The sequence below is a fragment of the Gekko japonicus genome, unplaced genomic scaffold (genome assembly GCF_001447785.1).
Source record: "Gekko japonicus isolate JY-2015 unplaced genomic scaffold, Gekko_japonicus_V1.1 scaffold378, whole genome shotgun sequence".
NCBI classification, from domain to species: domain Eukaryota; kingdom Metazoa; phylum Chordata; class Lepidosauria; order Squamata; family Gekkonidae; genus Gekko; species Gekko japonicus.
In genome coordinates, this window is record NW_015159722.1 from 755412 (window position 1) to 777660 (window position 22249).

At 41.0% G+C, this 22249-nt stretch overlaps 1 protein-coding gene across 1 annotated transcript in view; it reads left to right on the top strand.

Annotated features, from left to right (window-relative positions):
• Positions 1 to 22249, top strand: part of FMN2 (formin 2) — a 267533-nt gene that overhangs the window by 150403 nt on the left and 94881 nt on the right. Inside the window, exon 9 of the mRNA XM_015421613.1 lies at positions 7002 to 7063. Within this exon, the coding sequence (XP_015277099.1) occupies positions 7002 to 7063 (62 nt within the window). The remainder of the gene's footprint in view (positions 1 to 7001; positions 7064 to 22249) is intronic.

Consider the following 22249-nt stretch of genomic DNA (forward strand, 5'->3'; position numbering starts at 1 on the left):
AAAATCTGTGGCATGGTATGAGCTTTCGTGAGTCACTGCTCACTACTTCAGATATAACTAGAATGCTCTATCTGCTGAATAAGTGACACATGCAAGTTCATACCCTGCCACAAATTTTGTTAGTCTTGAAGGTGCTACTGGACTCTTGTTCTTTTTACTGCTAAAGGACATGCTTTTAGTTTTGCTAGAAAGGGGGGGGAAAGCCTGCGTAAGTCACCAGTTAATTAAATAGCACATTTAGAAATAACCATCCTATAGTTTTGAACATCTCTATAAATATCATAATTCATGAGTGCTGTGTTGGATTTTCTGTCTTCTGTTTGGCTTACATCTTTGGCTTACTCAGTTCACTGCCTTTGGGATAATCTATCCTTTGCTGTGTCTGGACATTCAGGTTCAAACCTGCAAGGCTAGATTACAATAATACAGTACAGTACAGTACATGGGACTACTCTTGATGATGGTCTGGATGCTGCAGCTACTACAATGCAGAAGACAAACAGTCTGAGGGAGATTAATTGCTGAGTATTTTATATTATATTATTGCATATTTATAGCCCACCTTTCTCAACATGGATTACATAGTACAGAAAGAGAACAAAAGTAATTATACAGTATCAGGGATCCAGTAAACAATGCAATAGGAATGTGTGTTATGTGCTGTCAAGTGGCTTCCCACTTATGGCAAGCATGTGAATTACTCATTACCAGCCTTGCTCAGGTCTTGCAAATTGAAGACTGTGGCCTCCTTGATTGAGTCCATCCATCTCATGTTGGGACTTCTTATTTTCCTCCTGCTTTCTCCTAGCATTTTTGCCTTTTCCAGTGAGACTTGTCTTCTTATAATGTCAGCAAAGTATGATAGCCTCAGTTTAGTAGTTTTAGCGTCTCGGGAGAGTTCAGGCTTGATTTGTTCTAGAACCCACTTACTTGTCTTTTTGCCTGTCCACGGGATCCGTAAAACTCTCCTCTAACACCGCATTTCAGATCAATCAACTTTCTTCCTGTCAGTTTTCTCTGTTGTCTAACTTTCACAATTATACATAGTAATGAGAAATACCACAATACGAATTATCTTGATCTTGGTCTCCAGTGACGCTTAAGGATCTTTTCTAGTTCCTATATGGCTGTCCTTCCAAGTCTGAATCTTCTACTGATTTCTTGGTTGCAGTCTTTGTTTTAGGAATACAAAATTAAATGACACTGTTGACAGCAAACTGCCCAGGCAAGCATAGCACAAGCAATGCAGAATGTGGGGACTACAAAGGTATAAGGCAACGCAGTAACCACTTCCATATGAACGCACCCTTCGGGGCTCTTCCTTGGACATGATGTTCCACAGGGCAGGACCCACCATAGAGAATGTGCATGAGTTGGCAGTTGCCAATGTTATGATCTGAAGAACCTTCAGAAGGCTGTGTGGCAGAGCATAGTAGGAGGAGGCACAGGAATGTGCCATTAAGTTATTAAAGTAAGAGTGGTTGGTTGTTGTTGTTTTATTCTAGTAATTTGGTGAGACTGACATTTAGATTTATACATTATGTGATTTAAAAGGGTTTTAAAATGTGTTTGGGTTTGGGAGAAGGTTTTAATCCACCTTGCTCTTTAGGAAGGAAAGGAGTAGAAATACCTTAGAAGGTAACAGTTTAAATGCTCCATGCAGATTGGTAGATTACTGAGGAAAAGAGGCAAAAGCAAACAAAGGCTTTTAAAGAAAACTGCCAGAAAGGACTTGATTGTCTTAGGAAATTAGTACATTCCTAAAGCGAATGAATGTTCTTTTCATTTGGTATTTTCCCCCTCCAGTCTTTGCATACGCACTGGACCCTGCTCCGTGCAATCAAGATCAACATTTCCTTATTTATATATTCTTCTATTATACTGTAACTAAAATTATGCTTCAGACCTGTAGGGGGAAAATGTGATGAGTCCCAGACACTGTGTTTTATCACTGAATGCTTTACAGCAATGAGAAACAAATGAGCATGAATTATATTGTCTCTAATCTTGAGGTGTATACACAGAATCATTTAGCAGCAGTGAAGGGTACTGATTTATAGAGAATCAAGTCATCTGATGTCAGGATTCTATCAGGGATTGCCAGTGGAAATGCTTAGAAAGGTTTTTCCTCAGTTTACATTCTGGCTGGTAAGCAGACTTGATACAGTGAACAGTGAAGCAAGCAAATCTAGACAAGACAGGGGAAAAAAAGAGAGATGCAAAAAACAAAAAAAGGATTTCTGCTTTTCCAGTGTAGAGATTCACTAGAAACAGGCTAAAGTAAAAAGTAATTTAAAACACCCAATAGAAAACTAGTCCTATGCCACATCCAGGAACAAAGCAGTATTCAGAGTAAATACAGTTTCGGGAAATTTCCAAATGCCTATGTTTTGAAACTTCACATCGTCATGCTCCAGTAGACCTCCTTAGGGAGGGAATTCCACAGCTGCCACTGAAAAAGGCTCTACCCTGTGGCTCCCAACCATTTAGTCTCCTGAGTAGATAGAACTTAAAGCACCTGTAGGTCTTATTAGGTGATGGGAACATAATGGGTAATGTATTACCTAAGATACAATGCATGCCATTTACAACTTTACAGACAACCATCAGCATCAGCATCTTGAGTTAATTTAGAGTCCAGTGGCACTTTTAAGACCGACAAAGGTTTATTCAAGGTATGAGCTTCCGGGTGCATGCACACTTTTTCAAATACATTGGAATTGAAAGTATAGGTCAAATTTATAGACAGAGGCTGAACAGCAAATTAACATGTAACATTAGGAAAATATTTTAAGATATGCAAAGATATGCAAGTTAAGGTTATATGGTCAACAGTTGTTTTGATGTAATTAAGGGGGAAGAAGATGGCAGCCGCAGGTGAGCTTTCTCCACTGTCCCCCCCCATCCCTGGCACCCACAGCGAGGCCTGCACCCCTCCAAGCTTCCTCCCTCCCCTAGCGGCGGTAGCAGCAGCGAGGCCTTGCTGGCCCACCAAACCTCCCCCCCAGCAGCAGAGGCAGCGGCAGCGAGGCTTTGCCGGCCTGCCAAGCTGTCTCCACCCCCTCACGGTGGCGGCAGCAAGGCCTCGCTGCCCCACCAAACTTTCTCCCTCCCCCCTTCCCCAGCGGCGGCGAGGCCTCACCTACCTGCCAAACTTAATCCCTCCCTCCCCGGCGGCAGCGGTGAGGCCTCGCCGGCCCACCAAACTTTTCCCCTCCCCCCCGGCAAGGCCTGAGTGGCTTACAGCTGTCGGCTGGCCAAGCCCTCTCCCCCCACCCCTCTCCCTCTCTGGTGGTGGTGGCGGGGAAGCCGTTCTAAGAGCATTCCCTGTGCATGTGCAGCAGATGCTCTTTTACTTTTTGGGGGGATTTAATTATCCCCCCTATATTTTTTTTTTACTGCACACCTGGGCATTGCCCCACGTGCGCAGGAAAATCTCCCTGCCCCCCAGGTGCCCCCGATGTGCGGATTTAGATATCTGCATGCAGGGGGCGCCTTGGGAATTAGATATATAGATACCTTTATGCATTTATCCCCTATGTTGACATATTTATTGTTTTGCTGTCCTTTTCTCCCTTAATTAAATCAAAACAACTGTTGACCTTATACCATTAGCTTATTATTTAGTTTTATCTTTGCATATCTTAAAACACCTTTCTAATGTTACATGTTAATTTGCTGTTCAGTCTTTGTCTGAACCTTCCATACCTTCCACCCTATGGAATACGCTCCCTGAGGAAGTGGGGGCAGGTGCTGTGTCTAGTGGTGTTCAGGAGGAGGTACATAACTCTTTTATGTACCAGGGCTCTTAATGATATCTAGGCTGCTTGAGGCATTTTTAGAGAGGTGATTTAGGGGGTTTACTGTATATTTTAAATTGAGCTTGTAAGCAGCCTTGAGAAATGGGGAAAGGTGGAATATTAATATTTTAATTCTAAAGGAATAATATTTTAAACTAGGAATAAGGCTCGTTGTGGAAATAAATACAACGAGATCTAGAAAGAGGCTCTGGGAGAGTGCTTTGGCTTTGGGCAAACAGTGTCAATTTGCTGTGGCGACCTCAGCAGGGTATAATGACAAAGTCCACTGTTTTCTCCAGAGGAACTGATCTCTGCTACCTGAAGAGCAGTTGTAATTTTGAGTGATCTCTAGCCCTCACCTGGAGATTGGCAACAATTGTTACCCAGGACGAAATGGCTGGTCTGGAGGGTGGAGTCTATCTGAGGGCCCCTCTCCGGGCTCCACCTCTCAAATCTCCAGGAATTTCCATACCTAAAGCTGGCAACTTTATCTCCTCCAATCTCAGCAGCCTCTTTCTAGGCAAAATTCTGTCTTTCTCATTAGCGGGGAGCAAAGCAGCTTACTTCATTCTCTTCGGCTTTGCGATCTGTACAGCAACGCTGTAAGGTAGGTTAGGCAGAAAGTCTGTGGCTGGTCCGAAATCACCCAGGCAGCTTCCATAGGGATGCTCCTGCTGAACAGAAGCAAGCAGCCAGGGCTAGTGATGCCATGCCAGTCTGGAGGCATGAAGTCACCCTGAGAATGCTTGCAGGCCTAGGGTTGCCATTAAATCTACAGAGGGGACCAGCAATTTAAAGATACAACAATAATGGAAGAAATTGCTGTTAGGTTCACACAATAGCACTGTATAGCCAAAAATGAATAAATAAACTTGTTGAGAAGACGTTCAATGATGTTTGTAATTTCTATATTTTCAGGACAAAGGACGTCTGACACTGAAGATAGGTGATTTTTACGAACATCTCGAGTGGTAGTTTGTTTCGAGACACAACTCTTTTTCAACCACAATTCAGATTCTCTGGTTGTCTTTTTGTGTACAGAGGTAGTATAAATCTTTTCCAACAACAGTTCCAACAGCACATAGGCTAACAAGTTTATAATACAGCACGCAGGCTTACTAGTTTTCAGTCCGGACAACAAGTCCGGAAAAGATTGATACTACCTCTGTACACAAAAAGACAACCAGAGAATCTGAATTGTGGTTGAAAAAGAGTTGTGTCTCGAAACAAACTACCACTCGAGATGTTCGTATCACCTATCTTCAGTGTCAGACGTCCTTTGTCCTGAAAATATAGAAATTACAAACATCATTGAACGTCAGCTGACATCATTCTCCTCTCCCCCATATGATCCGCACAACTACCCTATGAGGTATGTTAAGGTTGAAAGTGTGTGAATGTTCCATAATCCCACAGGCAGCTTTTAAAACATGAACCTGGGACCTGCACACCATTCTCTGAAGCGTTCTCTGGTACATATCTGTGGCAGAAATGGGGTGACTGCTGGCACCGTTTTCTATCATTTTTTGCCTTGTGGTATTCTGCTTGTGGTGTGATCTGTCTTTTTTGTGGTGTGGCATGATTGTGTTATTGGGTTTGTTTCTGTTGAAGGGGAAGTGATGTATTGTGAGTGAGGACATATTTTACCTCAGAATACAGCAGGTCCCATATGCAACTGACAATGCCAACTGTCTTGCAGAGGGGGGGAGGGAGTTTGAGGTGTGGAATGGAGTGAAGTCCAATCAGCTTCCATATGCAAATGACCTTGAAATGCTGGCCCAATCAGAGAAGAGTGGGCTGAAGCGGCCCAGCTGTAGAAGCCCCGTCCCTGCACTCAGTCTGCAGATGGTCCTCTCCTGTCAGAGGCCCAGAGCAGACTGACCTGAACACTCTGGCTAGGGCTGACGTGGGTGGGACTACACAAAGCAGCCAGGCAACCCAGCCAACGTCTTCTGACTGACAGTTCAAGCCTCCAAACACTGTTGGTGTGAATTGGAACGTTGGGCCCCACTACGGCTTTATATATAAGGGAGAGATAAGTAAATCATGCTTGTTTGTCCAGCATAACCAACGAGGTCACACTTCCATCATTTCTGTCTCAAAAATGAAGGTTGTCTGTCAGGGCAGGAGAAGGAGAATATGTGCCTCAACAAAGAAAACATGGAACTAAGGTGTAACCACAAACTTCATCAACTTTATCCAAACTTGGTAAATTTAAAACAGATAGCAGCTCTCCGAATCTTCCAGCTGAAGTGAAGGCTCCCTCTTATACAGTGACCTCCACTTCTGGCATCATGTAACTAACCAGAAAGGATAAAGATCAACAGCACATATGCACACACTTCTGAAAGCATCCTATCTGCTAGAAGACAGTAATTTGAAGTAAATTCCTCTCTTCATTTGTAATCTTGGTGTATTAAAAATCAGCATTTTATTTTGTTTTTAAAAACATTTTTCAGTAATGACTACTGTTTAATGAGGGTATTCGTTTTAGTATTAAATTCAACCTGCTTGCATAAATTTGAAATTTTAGTAACTTTTGTATTATTAAATTCTAAAAATTCCTTCTTCGTATTTTTATTAATGATAAAGACAGTTTGATTTGAATGTGTTGTATGTATAATGACTAACTGAACTGCTTACATGCTAAAGGGAATAGTAAGGCATATCTTTTGGCACATCATAGCTGTAACTTCTGGAATAGAAAAGCAAATGTGTGTAGTAAATCTCTGGCTTTGGTGCATAGAAGATTTGACCCTTGTCAGGTGTCTTGAAGGTCACTGGTTGATTTATGGATTAATCAGTTTAAGAGTGAAACCCAACCAGTGACAGATCTCTGTGTGTCTCTATGTTGGTGTGTGTGGCTGTAATAGACTTACTATTTGTTATAATGCTTTTAGTCAGACCATGAAACTCTGATGTAAAGCTTATCTCTGATCTTTGACTTTTGCTGTACTCATGGGATCCTGTGTATGTCTTGGAGGGGAAAGGGACCATGAATTTCTTAACATTTGACACCTGGCTCCACCGGGTTTCTTGTCCGCAATCTTAGACGCAGCACTTTTCAAAGCATTAATAAACGTTAAGCTGTTAAGCTGTATGACCAGCGGGTCATAAAAAACTATTGTGCTTAGTCTTTCCTTCACAGATGGATTATCATCCTGACATGTAATCCTTTTTCACTTTTGTCTTTTTTCACAGCTGTTGTGAACTTGGATAACTCTGTGGTTGACTTAGAGACCCTTCAAGCCCTTTATGAAAATGTGAGTAACAAGGCAAAAAATATACTCATTTGTATGTCTTTGAACACTTTCTTTGCCCAGCAAAGTTGATTTTGTGGCTACAGAAGTTCTGTTGTTGATGGAACAGTTTTGCAGTGAAAATGAAATGGTGAACATTATGCAGATACTGAGAAGTCTTCCCCGTCAGGGGAACTGTATAATCCTTTGGAGACATTACATTAGAAAAGTAGACCTACAGTGCAAACCTAAGAACAGTTACACTTCTGTGTCCATTGAATGCAGTGGGCTTAGAAAGGTGGATTCTGCTTAGGATAGCACTACAAGACATGTTTCCTAGCATAATGGAAAAACATAACAGAAAAATAATGTTATTTTGATGAACAAACATTACTTATGCTGCAATATGTTTGATATGGTTGTTTTAAATAGACAGCCATTTATTTGACTGTGAAATATGCATTTGGTGTTTCTGATTGTTTTGGGGATACCATTTACCCAGCTCCTGTTGCCTCTTGTTGCTCCAGTAGTGGGGGGGGGGGGAATACTGCCATTGGTTTTACCATATCATTTCCTGTGGTTCCTGGAGTTATGTCACTGCCAGGTTTCCTCTGTAAGTGACATAACACTGTTGCACCAACAGTGTCCCCCATATCTCCACCTCTATCCAGACAGTGGTTGGCAGCCATTCAAAATCCTACCGGCTGGCAACCCTAAATTGTTCATTGCACGTAATTGAAAAATCAGTGTTAATACCAGGAATTTGGTTTTGTAGTTCAACGCTTTAACTTTGATGGGAACTGAATGAATTTAACAGAATTGTTTTTAAATCTGCTTTGTTCTATTTATATGTGCTTACATTATTTGATTGTTATTTTCTGCACTGCTTCACTTTCATATTTACGCTCTACTGACCTACTTTGACATTAAAAGAGGAAGCTGTCAAGTCACAAATGTTGCTAGGCAAACATTTGTTTAAAAAGTCCAAGTTATGCTGCAAATATAAAAGTGCTTTAAAAGACATTATGAAAAAAAATAAGCTTTTTCTGGGTGTGGGAAACAGTACTAAGGAGGTTAATAGGAAGGCATATTTTGCATCTGTTGTGGATTTTCAGTTGAAGATAAGCTGTCATGTATGGTAGGTTTAACTCAGTACCCAGTTGTAGTGAGTATGAGATGGCTTCTTTCTCCATGTGAATCAGTTTGAAGATTCTGGGAGATACCAGCCATATGGAGGAACCGAGAAACATCATCTAAATTACTATGACCTTTGTTATCGCTATTATCTTCTGTTAGTAATTTGCATGGGTACAACAATATATTTTTCAGCTATAACAGTATATGCCCTGGAGCTCATTTTTAATGATGGTACTGAAATGTATAGTTACTTTAATTGAAGTATAAATGTGTTCAACTTATAATGCATGGATACATTTTGAATTGTGCACAAGCTCGGACTGTTGAATGAGATTCTTTCCATCTGCAGTATTTAGCAGGTCATGCATCCAGTGCTGGTTGCTTTGTAGGCAACGTCTATACTAATGCACCCTGCACTGTGAAATTCCCAATGATAGCTGTGGACAGGACCAAACCATGTATTCTACCTACAGACCTGTAATGCCATGCTGTAATTACTGAATATTTCTAATTTTCAGAAGTTATTAAATTTCTGTTTTACTTGCTTTCCAAATAACATTGCAAATGCTCCTGGTTTAATAGCATAAGAATCATGGTTAAAGTTTTAGTGAACCCCACAATGAACATATTTCTTCCATGAGAGCCCAGATAGCCACTTATTTTCTTCTTTTGCTCCCCATTTGAACAAGAGGTTTTGGCAGAGCTTTCCTCTTGTATTCACTTCAGTTATTCCCTTATCTTGCCCAGTGGAGAGGGAGCCTCTGTCAATTCCTTCCCTCAGTTATTCCCTTAGCTTTCCCAGTGGAGAGAGAACCTCTGTCAATTCCTTCAGCCAATACACAAGTGAATAGAAATGCAGCTGAGGAACAGAAAGTGTATTTTTTACTAGGGCTTTTACTGGTCATATGGCTCTCTCATTGGTTTTATATCTTTTAATTGATGCTGAGTTTCATCAACACTGATTTAAACATTGGTTTTAGCCATTCTGAACCTACCAGTTGTTTGTTAGCAATAGCAATTCCTTTTTACCCATGTTTGTCAAATGTGTTTAGTAGTAGCTAATAGGAGTGAGCCCTGGTCATAGAATCATAGAGTTGGAAGGGACCTCCAGGGTCATCTAGTCCAACCCCCTGCACAATACAGGAAATTCACAAATACCTCCCCCTCCACACCCCCATTGACCACTGTTCCACACCCAGAAGATGACAAAAAACCTCCAGGATCTCCAGGTCAACAATTAATTTTTTTAAGGTTTCACACTTTAAAAAAGCAAGGGCTGAATGCTGGGCATCATTGGTCCTTTCTAGTGGCTCAGTCTAATGTAATGAGAAGCAAATGCAAATCACTTTTTAACTTCCCTTTCCCCAAAGTGAGCAGCGCTAGAGGCTTAGGCAGAGCCAACCCTTATTTCCAAGTTCATTTATTCACTCTAAGGCACAGCAAAATGCTTTTCAAACCTTTTGCCCTCTGTGTGAATAACAATAGAAGTCAGTCATAAGCTGAAAACTTATTTAATACTTAAATAATATAATTAATAATAATTGAATTACATCTATAAGGAACCTTCAAGGGTAGATTACAACAAATTTACAAGCCACAGTAACAGTGGAAAGACATGTAAAAAATATGTCTGCCCATGCTTTCAAAGAGTTAGTAAGCCTGGATTCTGCTAATGAACTCCTGCAGAGTGCAGGGGGTTGGACTAGATGACCTGCAAGGTCCCTTCCAACTCTAACATTCTATGATTCATGATCTTCCAGTATACTCTCCTGTCCCACCTACACTGTTCAGACAGTCTCCTCCTTAAGCCGCCCTTTCTTATGACTGTCTGGGCAGCTACAACAAGATCGTGGACTTTTCTGTTGTGTGTTCTATTGAAACAGCCTGCCAGAGTGGGTGAGGAGAATGTCTTCCCTAGCTATGTTTATGAGTCATGTAAGGCAGTCCTGTTCCAAAGATCATTTGGTAGAGTGTGAAGTTTTCCAGAAGAGTTAGCTGGGACTTTTCTGATCCTGTAGGTTTTTAAGTCTAATACATTTTAAGTCTGAATACTTTTGAATTGGTCAATTGTGCATTTTGATTTTAACTGGATTTCCCTCCTTTTTTGCAACTTGGTTGCTACATTGTTCGTGCAAGGAGATAAGGCAGCATAGAAATGCATTAAATACATTAAATAGTGTGTTGGAGCATCATCAAAGAAGCTTTTGCTGTATAAATCTTATCCAGTGACACTTGCTTCCTGTTTGCAGTGCCAACTACTCCTGCTTGGCGGGGGGTGGGGGTGGCATCTGATGCCTGTGAAGGAAAGGGCATTTTGTTATAAGCCTGGTCCAGATACCTGCTATTTATTCTTACTACTAATAAGCAGCTCCTAAGGGAAATGCCTCATCGTCACCACTTCTGTGCCAGTTATGGAGACTGGATGTGCTTCACCATGAAAGAAGAGTGAGATGGAAGGAAAACAATCTATTTGCAGGCTGTTGCTTAATTAGAAAGGGAGAGTGAGGAGAAGGTGATAACAGCTGTCCTGTTCATCAAGCAGCAATCAATGCATTAGAGGCTTAATGAACTGGTGATATCACCCCTGGATATCAGAGTTGCTACTTTCTTCCCTTTCAAATGGGGGGGGGGAAAGAAAAATAGAGAAGTTGCTAATCCATACGGGAAAGGTAACCCACCTGGAAGTTTGTTGTACAGCTGGAGCAGCCTCACCTACACCTGTGTGCTGTAAAAATGGCGGGGGTGTGTGTTAAATAATACTTTGCTGAGGCTCAACAGTTCAACGGGCAGTATTAAGACTGTGGAAGCCAAAATATTCCTGCTCCCCTTTTGTCTCTGACTCCAGTTTGTCCTCCCTGGAAGGAGGAAGAGCACTGGAAAGGTCTGATAGAATCTCCCAATTTCCCTATAACATACTTAAAAACTGATGATTATCTTATATGAACTCTTTTGCTACTTTTTACACACTGCACTAATTGCCGATTCCTTAGGATCTCTCTCTCCCTCTCACTCTCTCTCAACTTAAAACATTGTGGTGCTAGTTCTCAGGCATTCTATTTGATCTCAAAACCATATGGGAGCATTTGTTTCATGATCTCTCTTCAAAATGTAATCACTGTTTTTTCTGATTACATATGTTTGGCATAGCGCGTTCCCTTCGAGATGTGGAAGAAGTTTGAGCAGTCTCCAAGTCTAAACACACCCTAATTTCAAAAGCCACAATCCTGAGGGCTCAATTCCTGTTTACTGAGGAATTAAAGTCTTGTTAAACTGCAGTTTCTAAATACATCTTAGTCATTTTGTCTTTCAGCAATAACAAATATTTAATTTTTTTAGGGATATTGATCTGTATTATGTTTGGCTAGAGAAGATGATATTGGACTAATGCTACATGTATTTTCCCCTCACTCCTCAGCTTGTATATAGTTTCTCCACAATATGGTTATAGTAAAGGTTCATCAAACGAACTTTCATGATCACTGCTTTCCCCATAGGCTTTAAAATACATACTTGTTTCTTTTGTTTTCTTAAACAGTTCTCCTAAAAACAGATTTTTACACAAAAGTTACATGCATAAATAAGACCTTCTTAAGAAGCATTAAAAACCTAGGTGAGAATGTTAATGGGATGATTTTAAGGAGGTAGTTTGAGAACAGGAAATTGCCAACTTCTCGGGGGGTATTGTAGTATAAATATTATAAATGATTAGTCTGTGGTCCTAATGATACCTACTAATAAGCTAATTCCATTGAAATCGGTGGAGCTTACTTCCAAATAAATACAATTACAAATAAATACAGATTGTTTCAATAAACTGTAGCCCACTAAAAAAAAGAAGTCAATTTTTGTTTCAGAGGGGAGCCATGTTGGTCTATAGAATAGCTAGATCGAAGTACAGTATCTGACAGATTCAGCTAACAGTGGGAGTCAGATGTATCTGATGAAGGGGACTTTGATTCTTAAAAGCTCTTATCCTGGAAATCTTCCGGGACTCTAGGGTGCTACTGGACTCGAATCTAACTTCCATTTTTATTATTCTAGGAAAGAATCTGAAACAGATTTAAAAAATATTCCTTGTCTACAGACAGGTATATCTAACTGCACCCTAATCTACCAGTCTCCATTTTTAATCCTGTTGTTCATGTCATAGGGCATTATGGATGTGTTTTTTTAAAAAAAAAAACACAGAAAAACATAGAAATATGAAAACATAAAGAAAAACATAAAAAGAAACTGAATTGTGATCTAAATGTGATGCTAGTTGAGGTAAAAATGTTTTCCCATTGGACTTTGTCATCAGTGTGGTTTGGGAAGGCAAAATAGCCCAGGAAAAGGGACATGCACTGATTTGGCCACACCCACAATGGAGAAAGGCCTGGCTAATGACCTCTGTTCCATATGCTTATCTAATTCCCTTTTGAAGTCATCCATGCTTGTAGCCGCCGCCACCTCCTGTGGCAGTGAATTCCATGTTTAAATCACTCTTTGGGTGAAGAAGTACTTCCTTTTATCCGTTCTAACCCGACCACTCAGCAATTTCATTGAGTGCCCACGAGTCCTTGTATTGTGAGAAAGGGAGAAAAGTACCTCTTTCTCAACCTGCTCTATCCCATGCATTATCTTATAAACCTCAATCATGTCTCCCCTCAGTCGTCGTTTCTCCAAGGTAAAGAGCCCTAAGCGCATTAACCTTTCCTCATAGGTAAAGTGTTCCAACCCTTTTATCATTTGAGTTGCCCTTTTCTGCACTTTTTCCAAAGCGATAATATCCTTTTTAAGGTGTGGTGACCAGAACTGCACACAGTATTCCAAATGAGGTCGCACCATTGATTTATATAGGGGCATTATGATATTGGCTGATCTGTTTTCAATACCCTTCCTAATAATCCCCAGCATAGCATTGGCCTTCTTTATTGCAGTCACACACTGTCTCAACATTTTCAGTGAGTTATCTACTACAACTCCAAGATCTCTCTCTTGATCAGTCTCTGCCAGTTCAGACCCCATCAATGTGTATTTATATTTAGGATTTTTGGCTCCAATGTGCATCACCTTGCACTTGGCCACATTGAACCCCATTTGCCATGTTGACACCCACTCGCCCATCTTTGACAGATCCCTTTGGAGTGCCTCACAATCCTCACTGGTTTTCACCACCCTGAACAACTTCGTATCATCCGCAAATTTAGCCACTTCACTGCTTACTCCCATCTCCAAATCATTAATGAACAAGTTAAAAAGCAGTGGACCAAGTACTGATCCCTGCGGTACCCCACTGCTTACCACCCTCCACTGAGAAAATTGCCCACCTACACTCACTCTCTGTTTTCTATGAACTAGCCAGTTTTTGATCCATAAAAGAACTTGTCCTTCTATCCCATGATTTTTGAGCTTACTTAGGAGCCTTTGATGAGGAACTTTATCAAAAGCTTTCTGGAAGTCAAGGTAAATAATATCTATTGGATCCCCCTTGTCCACATGTTTGTTCACCCCCTCAAAGAACACTAACAGGTTAGTGAGACAAGATCTTCCCTTACAGAAACCGTGCTGAGTCTGCCTCAATAGGTTTTGTTCATCTATGTGCCTACTAATTCTTTCCTTAATAATGGTTTCCACCAATTTACCCGGTATCGACGTCAGACTGACAGGCCTGTAATTTCCCGGATCTCCTCTGGAACCCTTTTTAGTGACATCTGGCTGTCAATGCTGGAAAGAGAACGCTGAACCAGATGAACCTCTAGTCCAGCCCAGCAAGGCAGTTCTTATATTCTTGATAATATGCTTAAGCTGTATTTATTTTCCTGCTCTGTTACTTCAAACTCCTGACAAGAAAGTGCCAGAAGCCTTATGGATAGAAGGGCAAAGAACTGAGTGAAAGGCTGCAAGTCATTAGTGATTAAAAATAGCAGCTTAATTTGACTGTTGTTCTCTAGTAAAGAAAATGATGTGCTGTTAATTACAAACAAAAAATTACTTGAGAGCCAGTGCTAGGTTCTGTAATTATTATTTTGTGTGTATTTTCTACAAGTTGGTGAAGAAGGAAAGACAGAAATGATGAGGGAGAAGCAGAGAGTATAGATAACATTCACAAACCCATGGAGGTAGACATGGGCCTCATGTCAAGTTGAAACAGGAAAGCTGTGCCATGATTCCAATCCTGCTATAATTATGCATAGTTAATTTCCACTGCTTTAAACAGCTGCCATAAACCAAGAGGAAAGGCAGGGTATAAATATTTAAATAAATCGTACTTATGAACAAATAACTAGATGCAAAATTTCGATGACTGGGTGGCTAAAATCATTCTGTCTACCTCTTAGTTCCATGTCATGTAAGAGCAACTTTAGACCTGGGGAAAAGGATTGCGTTCATGAGTCTTGGTGTTTTGCGCATGTATGAGCTCTCCTATGTTTTAATCAATAACTTTAAACACAAGTGTGTTTTTTTTCGTTTAATGAATTGGGAGATATGATGATCAGTTTGACCCACATAAAACGTGGCACAAATGCTAAAGTACAGACAAAAAGGAAGGGTTCTTGCTTGTTTATTTTATTTGTTTATTTCAATTTATATCCTGCCTTGCCTGCACGCAGGCTCAAGGCAGCGTACAACAGTTTAAAATACAATAAAACACAAATAAATACAATAGTATAAAATTTCAAATTACAAATAAATTACATAAAGTGCAGTAGAGTACAGATGGCGAATTTCTGTGAGGTGGTCCGATGAAGCTAGAGTGGTGTCCGAAGTTGTTCTGAATGCCAGCAGCATGGGGGCCATAATAGTCCAGTTGTTGATAGCTCATTCATCAGTGGCAGCTCCTAATCGAAGGCCTGGTGGAAGAGCTCCATTTTACAGGCCCTGCAGAACTGTAAAAGGTCCCGCAGGGCCCTGATGTCTTCCGGGAGCTCATTCCACCAGTGTGGAGCCACCACTGAGAAGGCCCTCGCTCTGGGGACGGCCAATCTGACCTCTTTTGGGCCAGGGAGAGTCAGGTGGTTTTGCGACCCTGACCTCAGTGCTCTCTGGGGGATATATGGGGAAAGGCGGTCCCTCAGGTAGACAGGCCCCCAACCATATAGGGCTTTAAAGGTCAAAACCAGCACCTTGAAGCGAATCCAGTATGCTATTGGCAGCCAGTGCAATGCCTTCAGTGCAGGCCGTATATGCTCTCGTATGGAGAGGCCCATCAACAGCCTGGCTGTTTTTTGCACCAGCTGCAGCTTCCGTATTTGGGACAAGGGCAGCCCCATGTAGAGAGCATTGCAGTAGTCCAATCTCAAGGTGACCATTGCATGGATCACCGTAGCCAGATCATTGCGTTCGAGGAAGGGAACCAACTGCCTAATCAGCCATAGATGGTAAAAGGCTGCCTTGGCAGTGGCTGCTACCTGGGCCTCCATTGTTAAAGCGGCACCCAGGAGCACTCCCAAACTCCTGACCCTCAGCGCTGGCACCAACGGTGCCCCATCGAAGGTCAGTAATGGGATCCCTACCCCTGACCCACTCCAATTCAGGCACAGGACCTCCATCTTCGTCGGATTCAATTTTAATTGGCTCAGTCTAAGCCAGCCCGCCACATCCTGAAGCACCTGGTTCAGGTCATCTGGGGTAGAGTCGGACTGACCGCCCAACAACAGATATAGCTGGGTGTCATCTGTGTATTGGTGACACCCTAGCCTATGCCTTTGGGCAATCTGGGCAAGGGGGCACATGTAGATGTTAAATAACATTGGGGATAGCACCGCCCCTTGAGGAACCCTGCACACCAGCAAGTACCTCTGGGATGTCTCCTCCCCAAGCACCACCCTCTGTCCCCGACCTTGTAGGAAGGAGACAAGCCACTGCAAGGCAAGCCCCTGAATCCCAGTGTCAGCTTGGATTTGGATTACTACAACAGAGGAGCTTCTTAAGGCTTCCCCTGCATCTCTGGCAAGCAGTAAGTGACCAGAAAAGAGCTGATTACTTAATCTAGGAAAGAGTCTTTAAACAAACCAAAAGAAAACGTTTCATTTCCAGAGGTGCTAAACTAGAATCATTTTACAAGTTGGTGATTATGATGGTAGTAAAAGGAATTTTAGTTCTCTTGGTGGAAAGGTGGAACCAGACCGGAGGGGTGAACTCTTCACTATATACCTGACCCAGCTGTTTAAATTCCACATGCCACATGGTAGAACAATGTTCCTGAAGATTATGTTCTGCCACAATTACTTCTCGTGTTTTGTCAATGGGTATAACATGAAGAAAAATGGGTTCTGAACAATGTACATTTGTGGGAGGGCATTCATTTAGATAGAGTGAAGAAAATAAAATTTAGGTAGAAAATATTTGTTTTCTTCTGGTAAACTTTATTTCCTTCACAGAAATTGCAGTCATTAAAATCAGTGATGCAGTCAAACAAACAATTTTTTTGATGTCATTGTGTCAGCCACAAATGTGCCCTGATTAGAAATGCATTGATCTGTACATGTGATGGCCAGAAGAACAATATAGTTATGAACATCCAAGGATTTATGAAGAATGAGTGTTTGAATACTGCAGAAGACCCAAGATGTTTTTGTTTGGCACTTCAAGTATGTTTGATGGAGAACTTTAACATAGCAAATCTGTGTGATCTATGTGTTGTGCTATATTACAATTAGCTTGTACCCAGAGGCTTTCTGTGTAATTTATTTCAATGCATTATTTCAAAGAAGTGTCAAGTGCAATCAGGAGCTAATGAAATTTTATATAAACCATCTGCTGAATGTTCCCTTTGATAAAATGCCTTTGAGGAGAATAGGAAAGCCCCTTTTATATTCTACTGCGTGATTGTGTGTCATTTTTTTTCCAGGCTAATTTTTTTCTTAGCTAAAATGAGCTTTTGGGCTTCACAAGTCATAGCACAACAGTTTACCATAAAATTCTGCTCATGTTCCAAGGAACAGGTGACAGAAATTAACTGTTCTGCCTGTATTCATAACAAATGCAAATGTGTGTTTGTTCAGCCCATTGCAGGAATATCTTATATTCTAATAGCCAAGTTGAGATATCTTTGAATACCTAAATCCAGTGACTAGAGCAGTGAATGGGCAAGACAGATTTTTCTACAAACCTGAAAAGGGTCCTAGGTTTACAGAAAAATGTGAAATCTAAAAGAAAAATACACTGGGCAGCTTTAAAAAGTCGAAAATTATAAAAGGAGACCCTGTGGCTTTAAAAAACTGATTTACTCAGTGGCTGTTGCTAGGCAACTGTAGTATTCCGAGCTTGGTTCTGTCAGTAAAAGGCAGAGGGAGGGGGCAGGGCCTTTTCCTGGCCCATCTTGGCTTTTGAGGAAGGGATCCTTGGACCAAGCCTGACAAGGGTTGCCAGCTCCTGGTTGGGAAATTCCTAGAGATTGTGTGCTGGAATCTGAGGAGAACAGGGTTTGGGGAGGGGTGAGGACTCAGCTGTATATAATGCCACAGAGTCCACCCTCCAAGGCATCCATTTTCTCCAGGGAGACAGCTTTCTGTTGTCTAGAGTTCAGTCACAGTTCTGGGGGATCTCCGGTTGGCAAATGTAGGCCTGGCAGCACCTTCTGGGTGAGTTGATACCACCTGACTTGCATACCTACTCAACTAGATGTGGCTGCTTGCTACTGTTCAGCAGCAGACATCCTATGAAAGCCAGTGTGATGCAGGAGTTAGAGTTTCAGAGTAGGGTCTGCAAGATACAGGTTCTGATCTCCATCTTGCTGTGGAAGCTGATTGAGTGATTTTGGACCTGTCACATACTTTTAGCCTAACTTGCCTCACAAGGTTGTTGTGCAGATAAAAGAAGGAGAGAATACTATAAGCTGCTTTGGTCCCCACTGTGGAGAAAGACTGTAATTTTCCTAGGGGGAGGGGGATGGTGACAGAAAGCTGAAGACAGAGGGATAGAAAAAGGTAGGTTGGCTGTTGGGTGAGAAAGAGATAGGGTTGCCAACTCCAGGTTGGGAAATTCCTGGAGAGGATGGGGTTTGAGGAGGAGAGAGACATCAGACCAGTATAATGCCATAGACTCCACCTTCCAAACCAGCCATTTCCTTAATGAGAACTACCTTTGCCAACCTCCAGGTGAGGGATGGAGATCACCTGGAACCACAACTACTCTCCAGGTGACAGAGATCAGTTCACCTGGAGAAAATGGCTGCTTTGTAGGGTTACCATTCCCCAGGTAGGGGCGGGGGATCCCCCATTTTCATGGGCTCCTGTCTGCCGGCAGCCAGCTAACCAGTGGAAGTAAATTTCCCTCATCTCCAAGCAGCAATGCTGTGCGCGACGCACTGACGTCAACCGGAAAATGACACAGGCACATCAGTGACATGGGGGGGGGACACTCTGTTTTTTGGCCAAAACTCTATGGTTTGAGGGTGATTTTACCATAGAGTTTTGCTCAAAAACCAGAGCATCACCCCTGATGTCACTAGCATGCCTTTGTCACTTTTGGGTGATGTACACGCATCATGCGATGTCCTCGCCCACTCCCGGAATGCCTCCCATTCCCCCATTGGCGCAACAATCGGACCTGGCAACCCTACTGCTTTGGAGGGTGGAGTCTATGGCATTATACCCTGCTGAGGTTGCTTCCCTCCCCAAGTTTCACTGTCCCAAAGCTCCACCATCAGATATCCAGAAATTTCACAACCTGAAACTGGTAACCCTTAGGGGAATTGATCTCTGTAGCTGGGAGATCCATTGTGATTCCTGGAGATATGCTGCTGCCAATGCTGCTGGGGATAGGGTATGTAGCTCAGAGGTAGAGCATCTGCTTGGCATGCAAAAGGTCCCAGGTTCAATCCCTTGATATCTCCAGTGAAAAGATCTGGCAGTAGGTGATGTGAAAGACCTCTGTCTGAGACCCTAGAGAGCTGCTGCAGTCTGAGGAGACAGTACTGACTTTGATGGACCAAGGGTCTGATTCACTATAAGGCAGCTTTATGTGGAGGCGAGGAAGCAGGTGGGTGGCTGGGAACACTGCTGCCACCACTGTGGCTGCTGTGCGGGGGGGGGGAGCAGATGAGAGGCTGGGAGAGTGCAGGGGCAGAAAGATGGAGTGATGGGGTGGGAGGAAGAAACAGAGAAAGCGAGGGTGAGGCAGAAGAGAGATAAAGTGATGAGGTGGGGAGTCAGAAAAACAGAGAGGGATGAGGGGGCAGAAAGAGAGAGGAAGAGTAAGAAAAGGCATTGCAGAAGGGAGAAAGAGTATGAATGAGGTAGGGGGAGGGGGAGGAAGCAAAAGGGGGATGGGATGACTGCCTTGCAAGTTTATTTATTTATTTTAAGTACCCGAGGGTACACTTTTATTATTTTTCATTATATACTACAGACATACATACAAACAACACCCAACTACCCCCAACAACATATAACAAGTGACTTTTATCACTTCTTCTGCTTATTAAATTTCTAAATTCATTACCTGTTTTACTAAGCTTATCTTTTCTGCGTTTTCAAATTACTACATTTATCTATCAGTTGCGTTTACATTATACCAATCATAGAATCTCTTCCAAGTTTTTTGAAAAGTCCATTCTGTGCCGGCTCTCATCTCAAGTGTCAGTTTGTCATTTTACGCCGTTTCAAATAGTTTGTTCACGTACTCTTGTTTCATTGGTATTTCCATTATTTTCCAATATTTGGCATATACTATCCTTGCAGCTGTCGACATATGAACTATCAAATACCTAGCTGCTTTATCAAAGTCTTTCGGAAATATATTCAATAACTATCTCTCTGGAGTAAACGGGATATTAGTTCTTGTTATTTTTTCCATTATCTCATGAATCCATCTCCAGTACCTCTTTGTAACATCACATAGCCACCAGATGTGATAAAAAGAGCCAATCTTATTTTTACATTTCCAGCATTTATCAGAGCAGTTATCAACCATCACATCATCCAATAAGATCTTATATATTTTCTTTATCACTTTATTTTCTGCTGTTAAGACAATTTCTTCCAGTTCAGTTATTTTATTATTAAACCCTTGTTTCTTATCCTTTAAATATATTGATTCCAGTTGTGCTTTCTTCCACCAGGATAATTGTTCTGGTAATTTAAGTTCGTCTTTTTTATCCAAAATATCCTGGTATCTTAATGATTCTTCTCCCATATATACATTGGGTAAAGTAAATGCCTCTAAAGGTATAATCAGTCTTGATCTTTTAGTATAAAAGTTTTTATGTATAGGGTCCCAAACCTTTAGTAATGCTGCTCTCAGTCAATGCTGCTTAAAATATTTTTGAGAGCCTGCTTTTTCATACCACAGGAAAGCATTCCATTCTAATAGTAAATCATGGCCCTCAATTTTTAAAAGTCTCTTATCTTCTAAAGTAATCCATTCTTTAATCCATACTAATGCTGCAGCTCTATAATACAGTAACCAATTTGGTACACCAAACCTCCCTCTTTCTTTTACATCATGTAGCATTTTCAATCTTATTCGTGCCCTTTTCCCTTGCCATATAAACTTGGATGTAATCCAGTCTAAGTCTTTAAACAAGTTTTGATTTTGTAATACAGGAATAGTTTGAAATAAAAACATCCATCTAGGTAAAATGTTCATTTTTATTGTAGCGATTCTTCCCATCATGGAAAGTTGTAGATTTTTCCATTAGTCCAAGACTTGTTTAGTTTTTTGTAGCAGTGCTTTAAAGTTGTCTTCATAGAGTGGACTACATTTGTTTGTAACCATAATTCCTAGATATTTAGTTTTTTTACAATCTGACATCTTGTGATTTCTTGTAATTTCTCTTTTTGTTTGTCATCCAAGTTCTTAGTTATAATTTAGTTTTTTTCTACATTTATTTTGAAGCCCGCCACTGCTCCATACTCTTCAATCTTATCCATCAAAGCTCCTGCTGCTTCTATTGGGTTTTCAAGTATTAATGCCACATCATCTGCAAAAGCTAGTATTTTAAAGTGTTCTTTCTTTACTTGAAGTCCAGTTATTTTACTCTCTCTTCTGATGGCTTCATTCATAAGTTCCAGCACCATAATAAACAAAAGTGTGGATAAAGGACATTCTTGCCTCGTACCGTTCTGGATCTCAAAATTATTTGAAAGTTCTCCATTGACCATAACTTTCGCTTTTTGTTCACTATATATTGCTTGAATCATAGTAATAAAACGTTCTCCTGCATCTAACATGTGAAACGTCTCCAACATAAAAGTCCAGTTAACATTGTCAAATGCTTTCTCCTTTATTTTATTTCATTTATACCCCGCCCTCCCCGCACGTAGAAGAAGAGATTGGATTTTTACCCTGCCCTTCACTTGGAGTCTCAGAGCGTCAAATTATTCCTCATTTGCCTCTTTGGTAAAAATCCCGACTGGTCCTTATTTATTATTTCTACTAATACTTTTTTCAGCCTCTGCGCCAAAATTGATGCAAAAATCTTATAGTCCATGTTTAACAGTGATATTGGTCTATAATTTTTCATTTCCTTCTCATCTAAGTTTCGTTTATGAATCAAAGAAATATTTGCTTCTTTCCACGTATCTGGGATTTTGCCTTGTTCTCTCGCTATATTACATATATCCTTAAAGGTCAGTGCAATCTGCTCTTCAAAAATATGGTAAAATTCTATCGGGAGTCCATCTGGTCCCGGAGCTTTCCCTCTATTTTGTTTCTTTATTTGCCTCGACCACTTCCATCATTGAAATTTGTTGGTTTAATATTTTTCTTTGTCCTTCTGTAAGTTTTTGCAATTTATATTTTTCCAAATAACTTTTGATTTTATCCATACTCACTGTCGTTTTCCCGTATAGCATTTTATAATATTCCTCCATAGCTTTTTTGATTTCTTCATTTCTATAGATTTCCTTCCCTTCTTTTCTCAAGACTTTAATAAAAGTTCTTTCCTTCTGTTGACTAATTTTATAGGACAGCCATATAGTGGGTTTATTAGCATTTTCAAAAAAGTTTTGTTTTGCAAAGTATAATTTCTTTGCTATCTCCTCTTTCAATAAACAATTCATCTGATGTTGTAACATTTTTAGTCTTCTTTTTGCTCCATCATTATTTACTTTAGACATCATAATATTCTCTTGTAAATTTATTTGT